We start from the raw sequence: 19,917 nt of genomic DNA on the forward strand, positions 1-19,917 counted from the left end.
GTTCAACTTCAGGTCACTCAACTTCACATTATAAGACGTTATCACTGAGCTATTTTTGGTCGGAACAATAACGTCTCAGCATCAATTTTACTAAGAATGCAAACACTCCTTGCTGATGCATGCCAACTGATTCGAAACTTAGGTCTAGGCAATCCTGATGACTCTTATTAACTACTTAACAAGTGATAATATTTTGCTGCATAATCTTTCACAATAAATCATATATTTTAACTTTTTCTCAATCTTCCCTGTTTTATACGCTATATTAATTTTTCTCCATTTCATAGAAACAGACTATGAGGAACCAGAAAGTCATATTGTTCGACATAAACCTGTTGGTATTAAAACATTGTTAAGGAAAACAAGATTTTCAAGAAAAGAATTACAAATTATGTATCAAGGATTTAAACAAGTAAAATTTCTTTTTATATTTAATATTTATTATCTGAGATCTTACAAAGTTTTCACTTATTAAACTATTATGTTAGTGAAATTTAAGACATAACTTGAATAACTAAATCCTAAAATTAATAATTTAGTAGGGATCTTTCACTGATTCCTTGAATTAATGTAGCCACCAATAAATACAAGCCCCGTACAACGTACAAATACTCCTGTCATTGTGTTCGTTACCTCAGGTTGGACAACTCACCCAGTATTAGCTACTGCTTCTCAAGGTACAGTCCACTCGTCTATTTGGATGCTATATGAACTTGAAAGAAATCTAGTTTTACAGATTGTATATGGAAGTTTAGTTATAAAAGCACTAAACAAACCTTATAATCAACAATAAGTTTTCTTACTAAATTGAATATGAAATCACTGTCAAAGAATCATTACTGGTCAACATATTTTACTTGTTCAAAGAATGAAACACTACATTCAATCTCAACTAAAAACATTGGTATATTCAATAATAAAAGCATTAACAGCTTTATATCAAAGTATTCACAATATTCCATTTAGTCTTTTTGGATAATATTCAAGTTAGGAAAGAATAGTAGAGAAACAATCAGTTCTTCCTAAACAAAATGATTTACAAAATTGGTTGAACTTAACACCAATCAGTGTTCATTGGTGACAATTTAGTTATTTATTAAATGACCAACTTTCTACGTCTTAGATACAATCTACATAATTTCATACCAGAACTCAACTAACTAAATTACTGAGAAAGCTGAAAAAAATATCGTTTCATGGCAAACAATAAGCAGTTTTTTCATAGTTGAAATCATGAGTCAATTGAAGCTAGACCACCATGGAAAACCTGGAAGCACTGGAAGGCCGTTTCGTCCTATTATGGGACTCCTCAGCAGTGAGCACCCACGATCCCGCACCCGCGAGATCTCAACTATGTAAATATAGAAATATCCACAAAAACTCCTTCTGATCAATAAGCCGTTTGACGACAGTATATATATATATATATATATATATATACAAAAATTAACATGACCAAGAAAAGACGCTTCCACGGATAAAATTGTTAATCTATTGACTTTTGATAAACCAGATTTTTTGTAACCCTTATTTCATTCTAAATATAACCAATATAGACTGGCAGACATAACAATAAATCATCTTTGAATTTTATGAAATAAACAGAGTAGAATGTAAGAGAATGAGAAACTGTTTCAGCTTATTTAGTTGATTTAATAAAACGAAATAAAAGAGAATTCTCTACTTCTTCATTCTTATGCAAGGTTTACTGAGTAATTCAAACAAATAATGATTATCAATTGTAAGCAAACATGGATAGTGGCTAGCAGTGGAATCCAGAACGCGCGTTTCGTCCTATTTGGGACTCGTCAGCTGGATGTACCTGCATCTCAGAGTTGATGTTCACTCTGGGACTCAAACCCAGTACCCTCGCTTCAAACGCCATCGCGTTATCCACTCGGCCACTGAGTCCTGTTAGCCACTTGCTTGTGAGATGGAGTGAAGTTTAAATTCATTTAGTATTGTTTGTTTGAATCTTCCCAATTAAGGCTATATCGAGGCAATACGCACAGTATGCACATATGCCAATTAGAGACTGACCAGTTGCAGTCCTAAACATCGATGGGAAGATTCAAACAAACAATACTAAATGAATGATTATCAATGTTATAAATTCTGTTAGATATAGCTAATATGTAGAATAATGTACACAGATTTTAAACGCACGTAACTCTTAATATGCTTTAAGAAGGATATCTTATGTTCCATCATGATGACTACTTTTGAGTAACGAAGAATAGTCTATAAAGAATTCTACTACATTTTAGTCTAGCTAACTGTGCATTTTGAAAATGTCCATAATTTAATATGTTATGGACTCATCAGATAAATAGCATAAACAAATACCCATAGTTAAAATTAATTTTTCTTGCCCGATTTTTTTAAAAAACAACTTGTGGGAGTTGGTTTATACACGTTTACACTGAAATCTTTTCTGAAACTGATGCTCATTTCATATCGTTCACTTAAAAACTGAAACACTTGAGTTGACTCTAACTATTTAATGAAAGTTTTCTGAACAGAGATCGCTTCGTATACCATCGTATATATGGTAATTAAATCTATTTATTACTCATATAGATTAGAAATAATCATTTAGTTTTCATCAAAAAAGTAAAACTTAATTATCTGCAGCAAATATTTAGACTTGCAACCCTGAGACATCTTTCACTGATATTTAAAATCATTTTAAATGTACACTCAGTAATTTGTAACAGTTTTAAAAGCTAACGAATAATAGAAATAAATTTAAAAATTTCAATCCTCAAACCACCAGATTGATCGAAACATTACAAGTGTAATTTCACAGTGTTTATTGAAACATCGAAGACAAGATATTCAGCGAAGGAATTTCTTCAGCGAATTTGTTATTTAACTGCACATCTCTATATATGTGTATTAGCTCTCTAATCCAACACTACTGGTCGAGTTAAATCTTAAGGTGAACTGTAGACGCAATTAACAACTTCAAGTTGTGTTCATCTTGGTTTTTCTATTTTCCCAATTTTATTTGGCTTTTTCATATATATATTAAGACACCGTTCTCATCGTCCCACTAGGAGATTCTCTTATTGAATTAGAATAATATAGCTCTGTTTGCTGGAGACGCTGATAAAATGTTAAGTCTTCTGACCGCCTTACTCAACAATCCAAGCATATCTGCGGTGTATTTTTCCCTTCTAAGTGTCAAGTTTTGCTTCAAGAATGGTCTGTAACAGCTTCTTAATCAATGATAGAGGATGAAGAATTTGAGTAGGTCCATCACTTCACTTGTGTTGGAAGTATAATCAACCCTTATGAGTTGTTGTCTCAAAAAATCTGTAAACGGATTCAGAAATCCCGTTTACCTTTTGTCAACTTGTGTCACTTGTGGCATAGGTGAGATATCCATCTACCAAATGAAAATCGAGTCGACTGCTCAGCGGTTAGTCCATTCTATTTTGTGGCCGTGAAATATGGCTTTTAAAATTAGCAGATACTCGTAGGTTACTATGATTCAGTCATGGGTGTCTTGGATTCTTCGCTCATATTTGTTGGGACCATCTAGTTAGCAATTTCAAGGTTGAAGGCAGAATACCAGGTATGTTTGGCAAATATACTGACGAGGTAGTGAATCTTTATCAAGCATGATGACTGGGAAACTTATTACTTTTCCACATCCGCCGACGACCTCGATGCGTTGTGATAGCTGATGTATTAGGAGGTTAGGAGAAAGTTAGGAGTGATACAACGAAGATTGATACCAGTCCATAAAGACACTGAATGTTGAACTCATTCATATTGGTAGGTGTATACTACCTGTTTGGGATCTGCGTGATTATCGTAACAAATGGTTAGAGACTTTGAGAGGCATGGCTCTAAATCGATCGAAATTGAACAGATGCATTCACTCTTAATCTTCTCTTAGGTCTCAAGTTTCTGAGTTCCTAATAAAAAAACTTATTTCACAAATTTCTATTTTCTCTCATCATACTTTCAATCTTTTCTACTACCACTAGTACTGCTAGTTTCTCTACAATTCTAGGGTTTGTTTTGAGAATTTCATCTCACTGTGTTAATAGAGTGTAACAAACTGAACTGATATACATATGTACCAGGTTCTATATAGAGTATGATTGACTGACTGATCAATAAAAACCTAGTTTACATATTACCTTACTTACTTACATACTTACGCCTGTTACTCCCAATGGAGCATAGGCCGCCGACCAGCTTTCTCCAACCCACTCTGTCCTGGGCCTTCTTTTCCAGTTCTTTCCAGTTCTTGTTCATTCTTCTCATGTCTGTCTCTATTTCTCGGCGTAATGTGTTCTTTGGTCTTCCTCTTCTCCTTCGACCTTCAGGATTCCATGTGAGGGCTTGTCTTGTGACACAATTGAGTGATTTCCTCAAAGTGTGCCCAATCCACTTCCAGCGCTTCTTCCTGATTTCTTCCTCCGCTGGAATCTGGTTTGTTGTCTCCCACAGTATGTTGTTGCTGATAGTGTCTGGCCATCGGATCCGAAGTATCTTGCGTAGACAGCTGTTAATAAACACTTGTATCTTCTGGATAATGGCTTTCGTAGTTCTCCACGTCTCTGCCCCATACAGAAGAACTGTCTTGACATTTGTATTGAAAATTCTAACCTTGGTGTTGGTTGACAATTGTTTTGAGCTCCAGATGTTTTTCAGCTGTAGGTATGCTGCTCTTGCTTTGCCGATCCGCGCCCTCACATCTGCATCTGATCCACCGTGTTCATCAATGATGTTGCCCAGATATGTAAAGATTTCCACATCCTCCAAAGCTTCTCCGTCAAGTGTAATTGGATTGGTGCATATTGTATTGTATCGGAGAGTCTTGCTTTTCCCTTTGTTTACATTGAGACCTACTGCTGCTGAGGCTGCTGCTACACTGGTCGTTTTCTCCTGCATTTGTTGTTGCGTTTGTGATAGAAGAGCCAGATCATCTGCGAAATCTAAATCGTCAAGCTGCATCCTGCCTGTCCACTGTATCCCGTGCATTCCTCCAGATGTTGACGTCTTCATAATCCAGTCGATCACCAGGAGAAAGAGAAAGGGTGAGAGTAGGCAACCTTGCCTAACACCGGTCTTTACCTCGAACGAGTCGGTGAGTTGTCCTCCGTGGACGATTTGGCAGTTTAGTCCATCATAGGAGTTCCGTATGATGTTGACTATCTTCTCAGGCACGCTGTAGTGTCGAAGAAGCTTCCATAGTGTCGTCCTGTCCACGCTATCAAATGCCTTCTCGTAGTCGATGAAGTTGATGTACAGTGATGAATTCCATTCGATTGATTGTTCCACAATGATACGTAGAGTTGCGATTTGATCTGTGCACGATCTATCCTTACGAAATCCAGCTTGTTGATCTCGAAGTTGAGCGTCCACGGAATCCTTCATCCTGTTTAACAATACTCTGTTGAAGACTTTTCCTGGTATTGAGAGGAGAGTGATGCCCCTGTAGTTGTCGCACTTGCTCAGATCGCCTTTCTTTGGTATCTTGATGAGAAGTCCTTCTTTCCAGTCTGTTGGTACATGTTCTTCGTCCCAAATCTTACTGAAGAGGATGTGGAGTATCTTGGCAGTTGCTGTTACATTTGCTTTCAGTGCCTCTGCCGGGATGTTGTCTGGTCCCGCTGCTTTGCCACTCTTGACTTGTCTAATGGCCATGCTGATCTCTTCAATTGTTGGTGGGCCAATATCGATTGGGAGGTCTGTGGGTGCTGCTTCGATGTTGGGTGGGTTCAGTGGAGCTGGTCGATTCAAGAGTTCCTTGAAGTGTTCTACCCACCTGTTTCGTTGTTCTTCAATATCGTTGATTACTTTGCCTTCCTTGTTTTTCACTGGTCTTTCTGGTTGACGGTAATTTCCAGCAAGTTTCTTTGTTGTATCATACAGTTGTCTCATGTTTCCCTCTCTTGCAGCCTTTTCCGCTGTCATCGCTAAATCTTCCACATATTTACGTTTGTCGGTCCTGATGCTCCTCTTCACTTGCTTGTTTGTCTCTGTGTATTCGGCTTGTGCCTTGGCTTTTTCTGCTCTTGTTCGGCTGATATTGATTGCTACCTTCTTGTTCCTCCTTGCTTCAATTTTATCCAGTGCACAAACAGTGATCCATTCCTTGTGATGGTGCTTCTTTTGGCCCAGAACCTCCTGACATGTTGAAACGATTGCCTCCTTGATACCTTTCCAGCTGCTCTCTATGGTGGTTCCCTCTCCATTGAGTAGGTCATGAAAGGCCTCGAACCTGTTGCTGAGGGCTATGTTAAATTCGTTGAGTTTGTCAGCATCTCGAAGAAAGGCCGTGTTAAACTTTTGTGATGTTGTCCGCGCCGTTGTCCAGTGCTTCTTGAGTTTTAGTTTCATCTTGGCGACCAGCAAATGGTGATCGGATGCCATATCAGCTCCTCTTCTGGTTCTCACATCCTCCATCGTCCTCCTGAACTTTTTGTTGATGCAGACATGGTCGATTTGATTTTGTGTAGTGTGATCCGGTGAAATCCAAGTGGCCTTGTGTATGTTTTTGTGTGGGAATATGGTGCCACCTATGACCAGTTTATTGAAGGCACATAGGTTTGCAAATCTCTCACCGTTTTCGTTCCTTCCTCCCAGTCCATGTTGTCCCATGACGTCTTCGTATCCAGTGTTGTCCTTTCCAACCTTGGCATTGAAATCTCCTATCAGAATGGTCAGGTCCTTGGTTGGGCACTTCTCGAAGATTGACTGCAGCCTATCGTAGAATTGGTTCTTAGCGTCTTCATCGTAGTCGTTGGTCGGCGCATAGGATTGGATGATGTTCATTGTAATGCCCTCTCTCTTTGTTTTGAAGGAGGCTTTGATGATCCTCGGTCCATGAGATTCCCATCCTATAAGTGCATTTTGTGCTTTTCTAGACAGCATCAGTGCCACTCCTTGTGTATGTGGGGCATTTTCTTCTTCATGACCGGAGTATAACAGAAGTTCCCCTGAAGACAGTCGTTGTTGTCCAACCTGCGTCCAATGTGTTTCACTGATTCCAAGCACTTCCAGGTTGTATTTCCTCATTTCCGCAGAAATTTGGAAGACTCTGCCGGTCTCCCACATTGTCCGGACATTCCATGTACCTATAAAAATTGTCGCTGTGGTTGTAAGAAGGTGCATCGGCCTCATGACTTCCGAAGGAACTCGGCTTTCATCATGAGACGTCATTTTTCCTTCTACTCCCAGGGCAGAGTTTGAATGGTTTGAATGATTTTTTCTGATTAGCGTTTTTTTAGCGAGTTGATTTTCTACGGGATGGGGTCGCTAACCCCATGCCCAACCCTCCTCCTTTACCCGGGCTTGGGACCGGCAGTAGCCCCTGGGGGAGCTACAGGCGGAGTTTTACATATTACCTACCTTAGTGAAATTTCCATTGATAAAGTTAGTTATTAAACGTGACAAAGTTTTCTATTATGTCATTCATCTACAAAATGATAGAAATAATCATAATGAGAGACTGTATGCAATTGATTCAACGACTCACTTTAAACTAATAAAGAAGATTGATAGAATTGAAGTCATTGTATCTTATTTCCAGTCTCTCAAACAATGTTTTTAAAAGGAAAATTAAATATTTTCAATATTTTAAGCCATGTTTTTAAAAATTAGCTATTTCCTTCTCTCCTCTGTTGTTTTTTAGGAATGTCCAGCTGGTACACTTAACGAAGATTCATTTAAAGATATCTACTGTAAATTTTTCCCTCAAGGAGGTTAGTGATAGTTACGTGTTTTAAGGATGATAATGGTGTATAATTAAACAACGCTTTGATCATTTTTTTAAAATAATCCTAATAAAATCTAGCCAACAGATTTCAGCAACAGGATATGATTTTTAGATAAGCTATAGAGAAAAAGAATGGTTATATGTAACTTATTACCTTAATTTTAGCATCTAAACTCTGAAGTGCACTGTCCGTACATTCATTTGAAAATGTTATGAAGATGACAGTTTAATTTTCATGTACATATTTGTTTGCTTTACTTGATGAAATGAATCAAACTTGAATAATTCAAATAACTTATCGTGGAATAATTTAACGTGAAATTATTAAACAGTATGTAACATCTTATGGCCAAAACCCCGTATCAAACTGTTGTGTCTAGTACTATGTCAAGTCCATATATTTTATTCTAGCTGTCAGATAGATCGATTCACTCATTCCCCTTGACTCATATTTTGAGCTTAGCAATTATGTGCTTATTAACCGTGACTGCTTTTATATGTGCTTATGTGTTTGTTGCCTACCCTATTCATCACTTATATTCGGCTTATTTTTATCCGGATTTAAATATCGAGTCAAGTTTTATAGAATGAAGTTGGCGTGTTCGCCTTCCCCGACCTTCTTCTACGCTTGGTTTTCTCACTACTCATTCTTAATGTTTGTCTGAACAAATGAGTGCCTGAAATAAATTCATCAAATGTAACCTCTTATTTTGCTTCTTATTAAAGCTGTCACATAAACGGGGTTAGCCTATGTAATCTATCAAGTGAAATGGAAGATTTAGGTTCATAATTAATTCATTCGTTCTTTGAAAATGAAGTCAGATCAGTGGACCATCAAAAAAGTCTTCATTTGGATTGATAATCTGGAGTCAATAATCACAATGAAATAGAATACATCACCGAGCATAGTAGTTAAAAGTACAAGTTGATAGTAGGAAGACAGGTTTATATGTGTAGCTTTACACCTATCTGATATAAGAGAAATTTGGTTAGATGTCTCACTAGTAGAGAAAAAAAGATCTGTTCAGTAGATACTTTAAGTCAGGAGCTGGAATTTATCAATAACTCACTGACAGAGATCGGCTACCCTGGTGCGTTCATTAGGAAGTACAAGTATGGTACAAGAAAGAAGTCTGAGATTTCAACTGTTCGAAAGAAACCTTTATACATGAAACTGCGATTCAACGAGGATGCGACTAGCGATACTCTGAAAGATAGGTTATCGAAAGTAATTAGCAGGACATTCCATGCAGCCAATCTTGCGTTGACTTTCTCGAGTCGACTAGCGAAGTTTACTCAAACGAAGGAAAAGTTACCTGAGTTGTCCTCTTCTATGTGCATTTACAAGTTCAGCTGCTCGTGTGGAGATAGCTATATCGGGCGTACTACTAGGCGACTTAACCAACGAACGAATGAACAACTACTAGCATAGTTTTAGAAGGACCAGACAAAAACAATACACAATCTTGGCACATCTAATTGATAATGGTCATAATATAGATAAATCGAAATCATTTCGAGTGATCTATCGCATACCTCCATCATTTCCCAACGGAGTTCGTTCCCGTCTCCTTCGTATAGCTGAAGCCATAGGAATCCGTACATCTCACCCCAATTCATGTGTACGGAAGAAATTTGTAATCCCTCTATCCCTTCCGTGGCCGGACATAACAAATGACATTACTATTATTTTTTTTAAATTTTGTTGTCATTTGTTTGTAATTTTCCGCCTCTTTCCGTTTGTATTCTCCACTATCTAATTATTCACGTACTTCTTATTACGTAATGATTTTAATGTTTTGTGATGCCTATTCTGAGTCTATTTATCGACGTTTGACCTCCCATTTCCAATGATAAGACTTTTGTTATCGTAATTTAATATTCTCACTACTAACAATACGTCTGTTTTCCCACTATCAACTTGTACTTTTAACTACTATGCTCGATGACGTATTCTATTTCATTGTGATTATTGACTCAAATTGCCTTGATTTGTCTAATACTTTCGTATAAATATTCATATATATTAGAGTAAAGCCTGATGACGTTCTAGTTGAAAACAATCGTTCGCTTACATATACATGCAAGCGAACAATGTGTTGTTTTAATTTTCACAATGGAAATCTTTAATAGTTTAAAGTTCTAAAAGGTCAGTATCAGTTCAGCTGATGCATTGAACTGACTCGACATTATGCTGGCAGTTATGAAAAGCTTGTAAAATATTTGAATACAACCATTACTGCTCTACTCTTGCAAAACCTAGTTACCACAGATGGAAAATGTTTACGAATGATTCCTTGATATTTTTCGCTCCTGGTAGTGACACAGTGTGATCATTGTTGAGTCTTGTTATCATGCATTGTTATTCATTGTTATTCATGCATTCGGCATACGTGGTTAATTGGTTAGTAATCCTTTAATATATGACTTCACAGTGAATTCGATCTAGAGCACTGTCTCTGAAATAGAGCAGTGGAATAAAGGGTCTTTTTAATGTATTAGCATCCGTTGAATCATCATAAATAGTCTAGTGAAATTATTCATACATCTCAGAAATTTAAATTATTATCATACATAATAATAAATCAAAAGTCAGTGGGAACATGGCATTAATACGAAATTATTCACGATAACCATTCTACTTAGTGGCATTTTTAGAAATAAAGTTTCAAATATACACCTTATTTCTTTGTAATCTTTAGTTAAGTGCTACATTGAAATATCTGAAAGATGTATTCTAGATAATCATAATTAATATAAACACAACTATATAATTCAGTGCATATTCTGCAAATATTAACTTGTTGCTCAAACAGAACAGAGTTGATTGATTAGTTTACCAAACAACAAGATTATAGATACTGATTATTGATAAATAGTGACTCACTCTAAATCAACTACGAATAACCTAGTAACACTAAAACTATGTAGTACACTGTGAAAACAGCATTTTGATTCTGATCACACTCCACTTTCATATTTTGGGATTTCTTAACCTACAATTTGATATTTATTTGTAGTTTAACCAATTCAAGATGTATTATTAAAGTCTATGGAAACCGTTTATCATATGCGTCGTGATCTCTCAAATTATTCATATAATCGATATGAAATTACTCTCTTGATTGTTAAATACTCGAAAATGGTCATCAGATAGAAAACGAATTAAATTATAGTTGTTGAATATCAGACTTAATTACATAGCAAGAATCGTAGTTTAATTCTACTCTTTTATAGGACATATTATACATTCGTGTTACCAGTCTGTTGATAACGTTTTCTCTATTTTACCATACTACCATATTCAACATAAGCTTTCTTAGATGTAGATTGATTAGATCCTGAAATACATTTGCACAAGTTTTTTCAAAAGTATTTTATTTATTAAAATTAATCAAAACCAGATTCAATGTTTATTTCATAATTATAATTGATAAATACTTGGATAGTAAACACGTCTACCAATACTATTCATACTTGTTAATTAAAATAGTTTAATTCTACACAAGGAACTAGTGGTTTTGTGTTTGTATAAGCAAATGAACTGACTGTTATCCAGTGAAAGTTGAATCAACTGATTAAATTCATAGACGAAATGTATTTTAAAATGTTTTCATTCTTAAAAAACTTTCACATCTGTTTAATAAGATGTATGCTACACTGTCCTTTTTTAATTCAGTATTTCCGAAAACAACCAAGATGTTATGTAAGTATAACAGTATAATAGTTTTATCCAGCAGATCTAGCTGCTGTAAGATGGGTTAACAATAATGAGGACGAAGGAAAAAAAACTAAACAGATAAGTTGATACTTTTAAGTAAAGTTGGACGGTAGCTAACAGTGATATCCAGGATGCAAATATTCCAAAATAAGACTGATCAATTTCAGTCCTTACTATCAATGAAATGATTTAAACCATTACAAAAAATCATTCAATTGGATGCATTTAAATTTTTAAAGTCGTTTATCATTATATATATATGTATAACTAAAATTTACTGATCAGTATCCTTACTTGATCTAGTCTTTGATAAAATTAGTGATAGCTTAACTATCCGAAATGTTATTTATCTAAATACAATATCATACAACATTATCTTGATTATGAAACAAAACTTAATTTACATTATTTAGTTCAAATGATAATTATAAATAGGAGAAAACTACCGACTAAATATCTCCTGCTGATTACTCCCTACTGGTTAACACATGATATAAACAATCTGAGTAGCAGGAGATTAAAGTTATAAATTCTGATCATAAATTTACAGTAAATTCTGTGATTTTACAATGAAGAATGAATCGAAAAAGATCCTTTTTAAAATGTGAAAAACTATGTAATGAGAGGTGGGGTTTCATGATATTATCAACAAATTTTCCATTATTACAATGCAAATAAAGCAAGCTGATCGATAAATCTATGAAATGGCATGAAGTCGCTGAGTAATATTTGTTCACAATACCGTATAATTAATCGAAGCCGATGAGATTATGATTTACGAATGATCTTTAAGGGACGATGAAGTGACAACTCAACTAACTACTAGGGTCAAAAGAAGGTCAAAAATTAGTATAAGGAATTAGAATATTACGGTTTAGACTTAAAAGTTAGGGTTTGGAATTAGAATTAGCATTTTCGTCACAAAACTGACATCAACTACAATGCCGAAATGCTATTTTCCTATATCGATGAACGAGTTTCGCGCCGAAATACAAGACTTGCTAACCCTAATTTCACTGGTTCGTTCATAAATTATAGTCTCTCCATAGTTTTCTTATTTAATAAAATGACATGGACATATACAAAATATTTACATAAAATATACATAGTAACCTGTTATGTTGATTGAATGAAACCAGTATCTGGGTCACTCTCTAACCAATTAAGACCTGACTGTTAGGCCTAACTCCTGGGTATTGTATTGAATTATTTATCTTTTCGATTGCATGAACGTTAAATAAGTAATTTTAGCAGAACCTTCAAAGAATGAAGATGATTCAGTGGAGAAATTGTTTTCCCATCATATACAAATGTATTTGTAGATTGTTTTACAAAAGATAATTTATGATAAAATAGACGATTTAATTATTATACATGAAAATACCTACGAATACGATTGTACAACTTAAGAAAATGATATCAAATGTACATATACAGAAAACGATTAGTACCAGCTTTACAGAAAACACGTGACCTGCAATTTAGGTTCATTTTTAAGAACACTGAACTATTTTGTGTACGCTCAAGTAATAATGATATGTATGTATTGAAGATTTATGGTTAGAAATACTTGTACGGTTATTACAATTGATGTAAAATGATCATACCTTTGAAGAGAACTATAAACTTTATCTCAAGATGTCGATTGATGACGAAATTCAGTATATTTTGAATCCGTTCAAAGTTCTTAATTACTCATAAAACCAATGATTGCTAGAAAATTATATAAAATTAATAACTGGAGCTCAAGTTAATACTGTGGACTGAAATAATCATCTAACTATTATTTCATTGGTGGATGGTGCCGTTATGGTGGTGCAGTTATGTAATAACAACTTGTACTGCTAAGGATTACTTAGTAAACAAATTCGATTTAAAGTACCGATATTGATCCACAGTAAATAAATACATTACAAACAAAAACCCCTAATGAAACAATATTTATAAAGTAGTCGGTGGATACCTATCCAATATTTCATTACTATCGGTGGGAAAGGTGGTCAAGGTTTGATTCTGCTACTATGATTCACATTTCAGTGCTTATAAAGCAGCGTCATAACATTTACCACTAAAAATACAATTCTCATCGAATATAATAAATTTGTATTAATTTTTTTTGTTGATCAGAAAGGGTTTTGTGGAGATTTTAGTATTTTCATAGTTGAAATCACGAGTCAATTGAAGTAGGTCCTGGGTTCGAATCTCGCGAGCGCGGGATCGTGGATGAGCATCGCTGAGGAGCCCCATGATAGGACGAAACGGCCGTCCAGTGCTTCCAGGTTTTCCATGGTGGTCTACCTTCAATTGACTCATGATTTCAACTATTATTTTTTGTACTTCGTTTCAGTCAGTTATTTTATCAGAATCATCTGAAATCAAAGATGAGCATCTCTTGATATTCAGACTTTCTCATTTTAAAGAGAATAATTCCGACAAATTTTTAATTGACTTTGAAACTGATAACACTGAAGAAATGACGTAATTCACTAGACCATTATTTATTTATCGAAAGATTACACTTAATTGCTTACTCAATTTGGGTATTTGAGTTTTTTTTTTTTAAAAAAAAACAATACTTACATATTTACGTCAAGTATTCATACGGTTAATGGAAGATAATGATTGTATTCTAAATTAAATATAAGAAATTTCAATTCCCTTTTAAACATAGCAGTTACCGATATTCCTTTGATAATTGATGCAGACAGAAACCGAAATATCAGCTCTTTGTTGATATGGTAATATTCTAAATCTATATTTTATTAAAATATTACAGATTACATTTTGTTTCAACTGAATAATGATTTTTTGTTTGTTTTACATTTTAGATGCAACTGTATATGCTCAATTAGTATTCAGGTCATTTGATCAAGATCATAATGGAACTTTAACATTTGAAGTAAGTTGAATTCAATAAAACAGTTTGTCAATTAATTTATTGATCAGAACGGGTTTTGTGGAGATTTCAGTATTTTCATAGTTGAAATCATGAGTCAATTGAAGCTATACCACCATGGAAAACCTGGAAACACTGAACGAAACGGCCGTCAAGCAGTGCTTCCAGGTTTTCCATGGTGGTCTAGCTTCAATTGACTCATGATTTTAATTATGAAAAATAATTCATTGCCTCATTTAAATTTTGAAAATCATTAACGACTCATTAATAATTAGTAAATTCATTATTTTATTCCAAGATCGAGATTATTAATAATAGCAAAGGTATGTAATATCTCTTTGTTAACATGAAAGATTTCGATTTCTTAATCACTGATAACATTCGGGCATTTTGAATACATTACCTGACGTGTCTCAAATAAGACGAGATGTTCTCCTCGGATTCTACTGTTACCCATAATCTAAACATCATTAAACTCATTAACACAAGTAGATAGAAGCTCCGATAGCGTCGTTAAAAATGTTATCGCTTTCGCCCATTATTTGATACAATTACATAAGCGACTATTTCTGACACTCAAATATTTCTTCACATTAAAAAACTATCAATTTTAGAAACTTTGAAAATCCTTATTGTTCAAGTTAGACAGACACATAAGTGAACAGATATCGATTTCAGTTAAACCTTCATTATGCTTTCTTCTAAAAGTATTTAATACTGGTTTCCAAAAATGAAAATGACTAAGTTGTATAGGATAGTTTATGAGTGATTGACAACAACCAAATTGATTACGTAATGAAACTTCAAAACCTTAGCTACCATAAAAATATAAATGAGAAAACATGGAAAAGCTATTAATTAATCCAATCGAAGAGATAGGATTGTTAAGTATAAATGCATTAGAAACTCATTGTTATCGATTCCTCGTAAACTGCTTTATTTGATTTATTATTGACGTAAACTAGAGTAACTCCTAATAACAATTTCATTGTGATGTAGGATGTTCACTAAACTGTTTTGCTATAAATATCAAAAGCCAAGGTAGATTAACTGATCAGCTAACTAGTTGCAATTTTAACTAAAACGTATCTTAATTATTTATTTACGCCTGTTACTCCTCGTGGAGGAGCATAGACGGACCACCAACATTTTGCACCCAACTCTCTCCTGGGCAATCCTTTCCAGTTACTTCCAATTGTTATTCATCCTTCTCATGTCTGCTTCAAATTCTCGACGCAATGTGCTCTTTGGTCTTCCACTTTTCCGTTTCCCTTCAGGATTCCAAGTTAGGGCTTACCTTGTGAAGTAGTTTGATGATCTCCAAAATGTAGGTCTTACCCATCTCTATCATCTTTTCCTAATTTCCTATTGAGCTGGAAGCTGGTTTGTTCTCTTCGACAGTAGGCTTTTGTTGATACTATCCGATCAAAGGACATTGAGGATCATGTGTAGACAATTGTTTATAAATACTTGCACCTTTTTGGTGATGGTTGTGGAAGTTCTCCAAGTTTCAGCTCCATACAGTAGAACTGTCTTGACGTTCGTATTGAAGATTCTCACTTACATATGAGTTGACAGTTAGATTTCATACATTCTTCAACTGTAGGAATGCGATCCTTACTTGTCAATCCATACCTTCATGTCTGCATCGGATCGTCCCAGTTTATCGATGGTGAAAGTTTCCACATCTTCCAGAGTTTCTCAATCAAGTGGGATTGGGTTGGTGTTCTCTGTGTAGAAATTGAGGACCTTGCTTTTTCCCTCGTGTATGTTGAGGCCTACTTCTTTGGAGGCTGCTGCTACACTGCTTGTCTGGGACTGAATTTGCTGGTGTGTATAGGATAGAAAGGGCAGGTCGCTTGGGAAGTCCAACCTGTCCATTTTATTCTGTGCTTCCCCTTAGATGTGAAGGTCTTCATGATCCAGTCAACCACCAGAAAGGTAAACAGTAGGTAGAAATGTCTGACTCTTGTCCTCTCTTGGAAAACATCTGTGAGTTACCCTCCATGTACGACTTTGCAGTGTAGTCCATCGTATGAAGTCCGTATGATGTTGACGATTATTCGACCTTTACGAAGTCCAACCTGTTGATCTGGAAGCTGGACGTCTAGCGAGTCTTTCATTCCGTCCAATAATACTATGTTGAAAACGTTTCCTGCTACCGATAGTAGTGTGATGCCCCTGCAGTTCTCAAGCTTGCTGAGATCACTTGTCTTTTTCATCTTGATGTAGTATCCTTCTTTCCGGTCTGTTGAAACTTGTTCTTCTCCCCAACACTATCTGAATAGAATGTGGAGCATGTTCGCAGTTACTTTTATGTATGACTTCAGTGCTTCGGCTGGTATACCGTCTGGTCCAACTACTGCTTCCCCACTCTCGATTTGTCTGATGATCATCGTGATTTGTTCGATCGTTGGTGGAGCAGCATCTAAAGAAAGATTTGTGTGTGCTTCTTCGATAACTGGTTGGTTCAGTGAGTCTCATCAGTAGAAGATTTCTTCAAATTGTCCTATCTTCTTGTTCCTCTATTCCTGAATCTCAGTGATTGAGTTATCTTCTTTATTCTTGACTGGTCACTTTGGTTTGATAAATTTCCCTGCTAATTTTCTTGCTGGGTTATAAAATGTATCATCGGTTGAATAATAGCCTTCATGGAACTTTAATTTTCAGATTATTTTTGATATTTCATAAACTGGCAGTTAGACAAATCTTTAAATTGTGTGTTTTTTCATCATACTTTGAATGGACTATATATGGGTTTGAAACTACATACATCTGGTAACTTTAGACATTATTAACTCTGAAATTTAAAGAACGTGTCAGTTAGTGATTGCCCTTACTTAATAAATTTCTTTTCAAACTACTTTTCTAGTACGAATTAAAATCGTTTTTTTTAGAATCCTAATTATTTATTTTTATTAGTCATCATACGAATTTTCCAAAGAAATAATACCATACCTAAATTTTGTTTCAATCAAACTGAACAGGTATTGTCATTACAATAATTTTTGTACTCACATTGTAAACTACGGATTTAGAGTTCTGTATTTTATACAAGCTATTTTTAAAAAAAACTTTTGAAACTAAGATTTATTTACCAAGTATTTACTTAATCCTCATTATCCATCATATTGATCAATTTTCAATGTATACTTGTTTGTTTAGCAATATATCCAATGTTTATCGTGTTTAATGCATGGTACACAAAATGACAAATTACGCTGGGCATTTCGATTGTATGATATTAATGGTGATGGTTTTGTGACTAAAGGTGAAATGCTTAAAGTTGTCAATGCAATTTATGATTTATTGGGAAGAAATACAGAACCACCAATTAATGAGTCGACGACAGCTAATCATGTAGAAAGAGTATTTCAAGTGAGTTATGTTTTATGTTTTTTTTTATGGCTAAATTATTTTATAATTTTGTAAATGAATTATTTATTGTGTATTGAGCACTTGAAATGATAATGAAGCAGCTTTAATTTGTTTGGTTTTTCTAAGACTGGATGAATCTTCAGGACTGGCGTCTATACTCTTCAACTTAAGTATCTTAATAAAATTAGTCTTAATTGATCATTGATGGATATCTAGCTGTTTTGTAGCGAAGCAACAGTAATGACCTTACAAACACTATACTTCATTTCAAACTAATAGTCAGATAAAGTAAATGTCTATTTTTTAGATTTTATTCGTAGAATATCATTGGAATTGTTTAACATTATATGTGAATATGATTTCCTTTTCAAGATATAGGAGATTAATTTGTATGATGGATAGATATTCAGCTAGCCACTAAAATAAGTGGTCAAATATTTGTAAAAACACCCTTCAAAACAACAAATAAAAAAACAAACACTAACGAAAGTTCAGTAAATTCATCTAGGATCATTCACATACAAACCTAATAGTTAACTTAGCTCAGTAAGTCTGATAGAGATTATAGTCTTATTTCGCTAACGTATAAAAAATCTGAGTCCATGAAACAAATTAAAGTTTTATGATTTAACAGAATAATTTTCGACTGCTAAAATGACAGCAGAATGCTGATCACTAGATGATTGTCACTGATAGAGTAATGTATTTTAACAAGACTGAAGTATTGATTCATGATCCCGGATGATTTGAAATTAAGATAAGATCACTACCCAGAATAGGTTTTTCATGCAATAGAATCATATGCACACAAATAAAATTTTGAGATGAAAAAATAATCGAAAACTATGGAAAGTTGGAGAAAATCATCATGTAAGTCACTTACTCTCCAGTCAATTAAGGTCCGACTTTTAGACCCAATTCTTACCCATCGCATCACTGCTATTAATAAGTGAGTGTTGTTGAACCATCTATCATTATCACTATCGTTATTGGCTGAATAACAAGATAAATCAGTTTAATAAACAGCCATTAGGCAATAATAATTTGTCCACTTTAGGCTTCATGTGACAGATTTATTTTACGTGGTAGCAGTTATTCATAACTAACTAGGAACTAACATCACTGAAGTCTACATGACAAAACACATCAAGGTGATGCTAACCGATAAATGAGAAATTAAGTCGACAATTGTAAAAAGATTAAATAACGATTAAACAGATAAACAGATATTTACTGATCCAGCTTATATGTTCAAAAAACTTCAGTGATATGCATGAATTGTTTTATGACTACAGATAACACAACTTAACGAATTCCTGATTTTGAATCAGTACAAACTATGGAGGCAACTAAAATATCACTATGCTTTTCTCATAAAAACTAACCTAGCACAAAGTTAAAGATTCTCCTTTCGAAAAAGACTAACTAAGAATTACGTGTCTACTTCTGACCATTAAAACTCCAAGTTTTCTTTGAAAAATTATCACAACTTTTCATCATAAATCTTTTAGTGGTTAACTACCAGTGAAATTAAAACACGAAGTTCAGCGAAGGGATCTCTTTTCAACGAATTTATTATCAAGCTGTACAATCGTATATATATATATATATATATATATATATATATATATGAAAATGTTTTGTTTAAGTACTAATTCCAGTGAACTAAATTATAAGTTAAACATATTTTATGTCACTGATCAATGAGATATTTGTACACTAGAGAAATAATAAAAATCCAATTTTTTTAGAGAAAATTTTAAAGTTTACTTTTTATATAAGCAAAGATGGATGGTGACTAGCAGTGAAATCCAGAACGCACGTTTCGTACTAATGTGAGACTCTTCAGCTGGACATACCTTCATCTTAGAGTTGGGGTTCGCTCTGAGATTCAGGTACAACCAGCTGATGAGTCCCAAATAGGGCGAATAAATAAAAAATATTTTGATCTTAAAATGGACTATTAGTCTGATGAAAGCTTCAGTCTTACCAAACTATTCATTGTTCAAAGATTGTTAGCATCGAAATAAGAAATATACATATACAATAAAAGGATTTCATAAAAGCATTTTGTGAATAAATGATGTCACATGGTTTAACAACATAAAGTCAATAATTCAATTCAACTATGTTAACTGGTTCAGTGTTTAAATGTTTTTTTATGGAGAATTTTTAGATAAC

The 19,917-nt window shown here is 34.4% G+C and overlaps 1 protein-coding gene across 1 annotated transcript in view; it reads left to right on the plus strand.

Annotated features, from left to right (window-relative positions):
• The window catches only part of Smp_106110 (hypothetical protein), a 51,790-nt gene that overhangs the window by 21,833 nt on the left and 10,040 nt on the right, over positions 1-19,917 (plus strand). The window contains exons 2-5 of the mRNA XM_018799189.1: positions 288-412; positions 7,658-7,727; positions 14,291-14,361; positions 17,524-17,736. Of these exons, the coding sequence (XP_018651002.1) occupies positions 288-412; positions 7,658-7,727; positions 14,291-14,361; positions 17,524-17,736 (479 nt within the window). The remainder of the gene's footprint in view (positions 1-287; positions 413-7,657; positions 7,728-14,290; positions 14,362-17,523; positions 17,737-19,917) is intronic.

Source organism: Schistosoma mansoni, chromosome 3 (genome assembly GCF_000237925.1).
Source record: "Schistosoma mansoni strain Puerto Rico chromosome 3, complete genome".
NCBI lineage: Eukaryota > Metazoa > Platyhelminthes > Trematoda > Strigeidida > Schistosomatidae > Schistosoma > Schistosoma mansoni.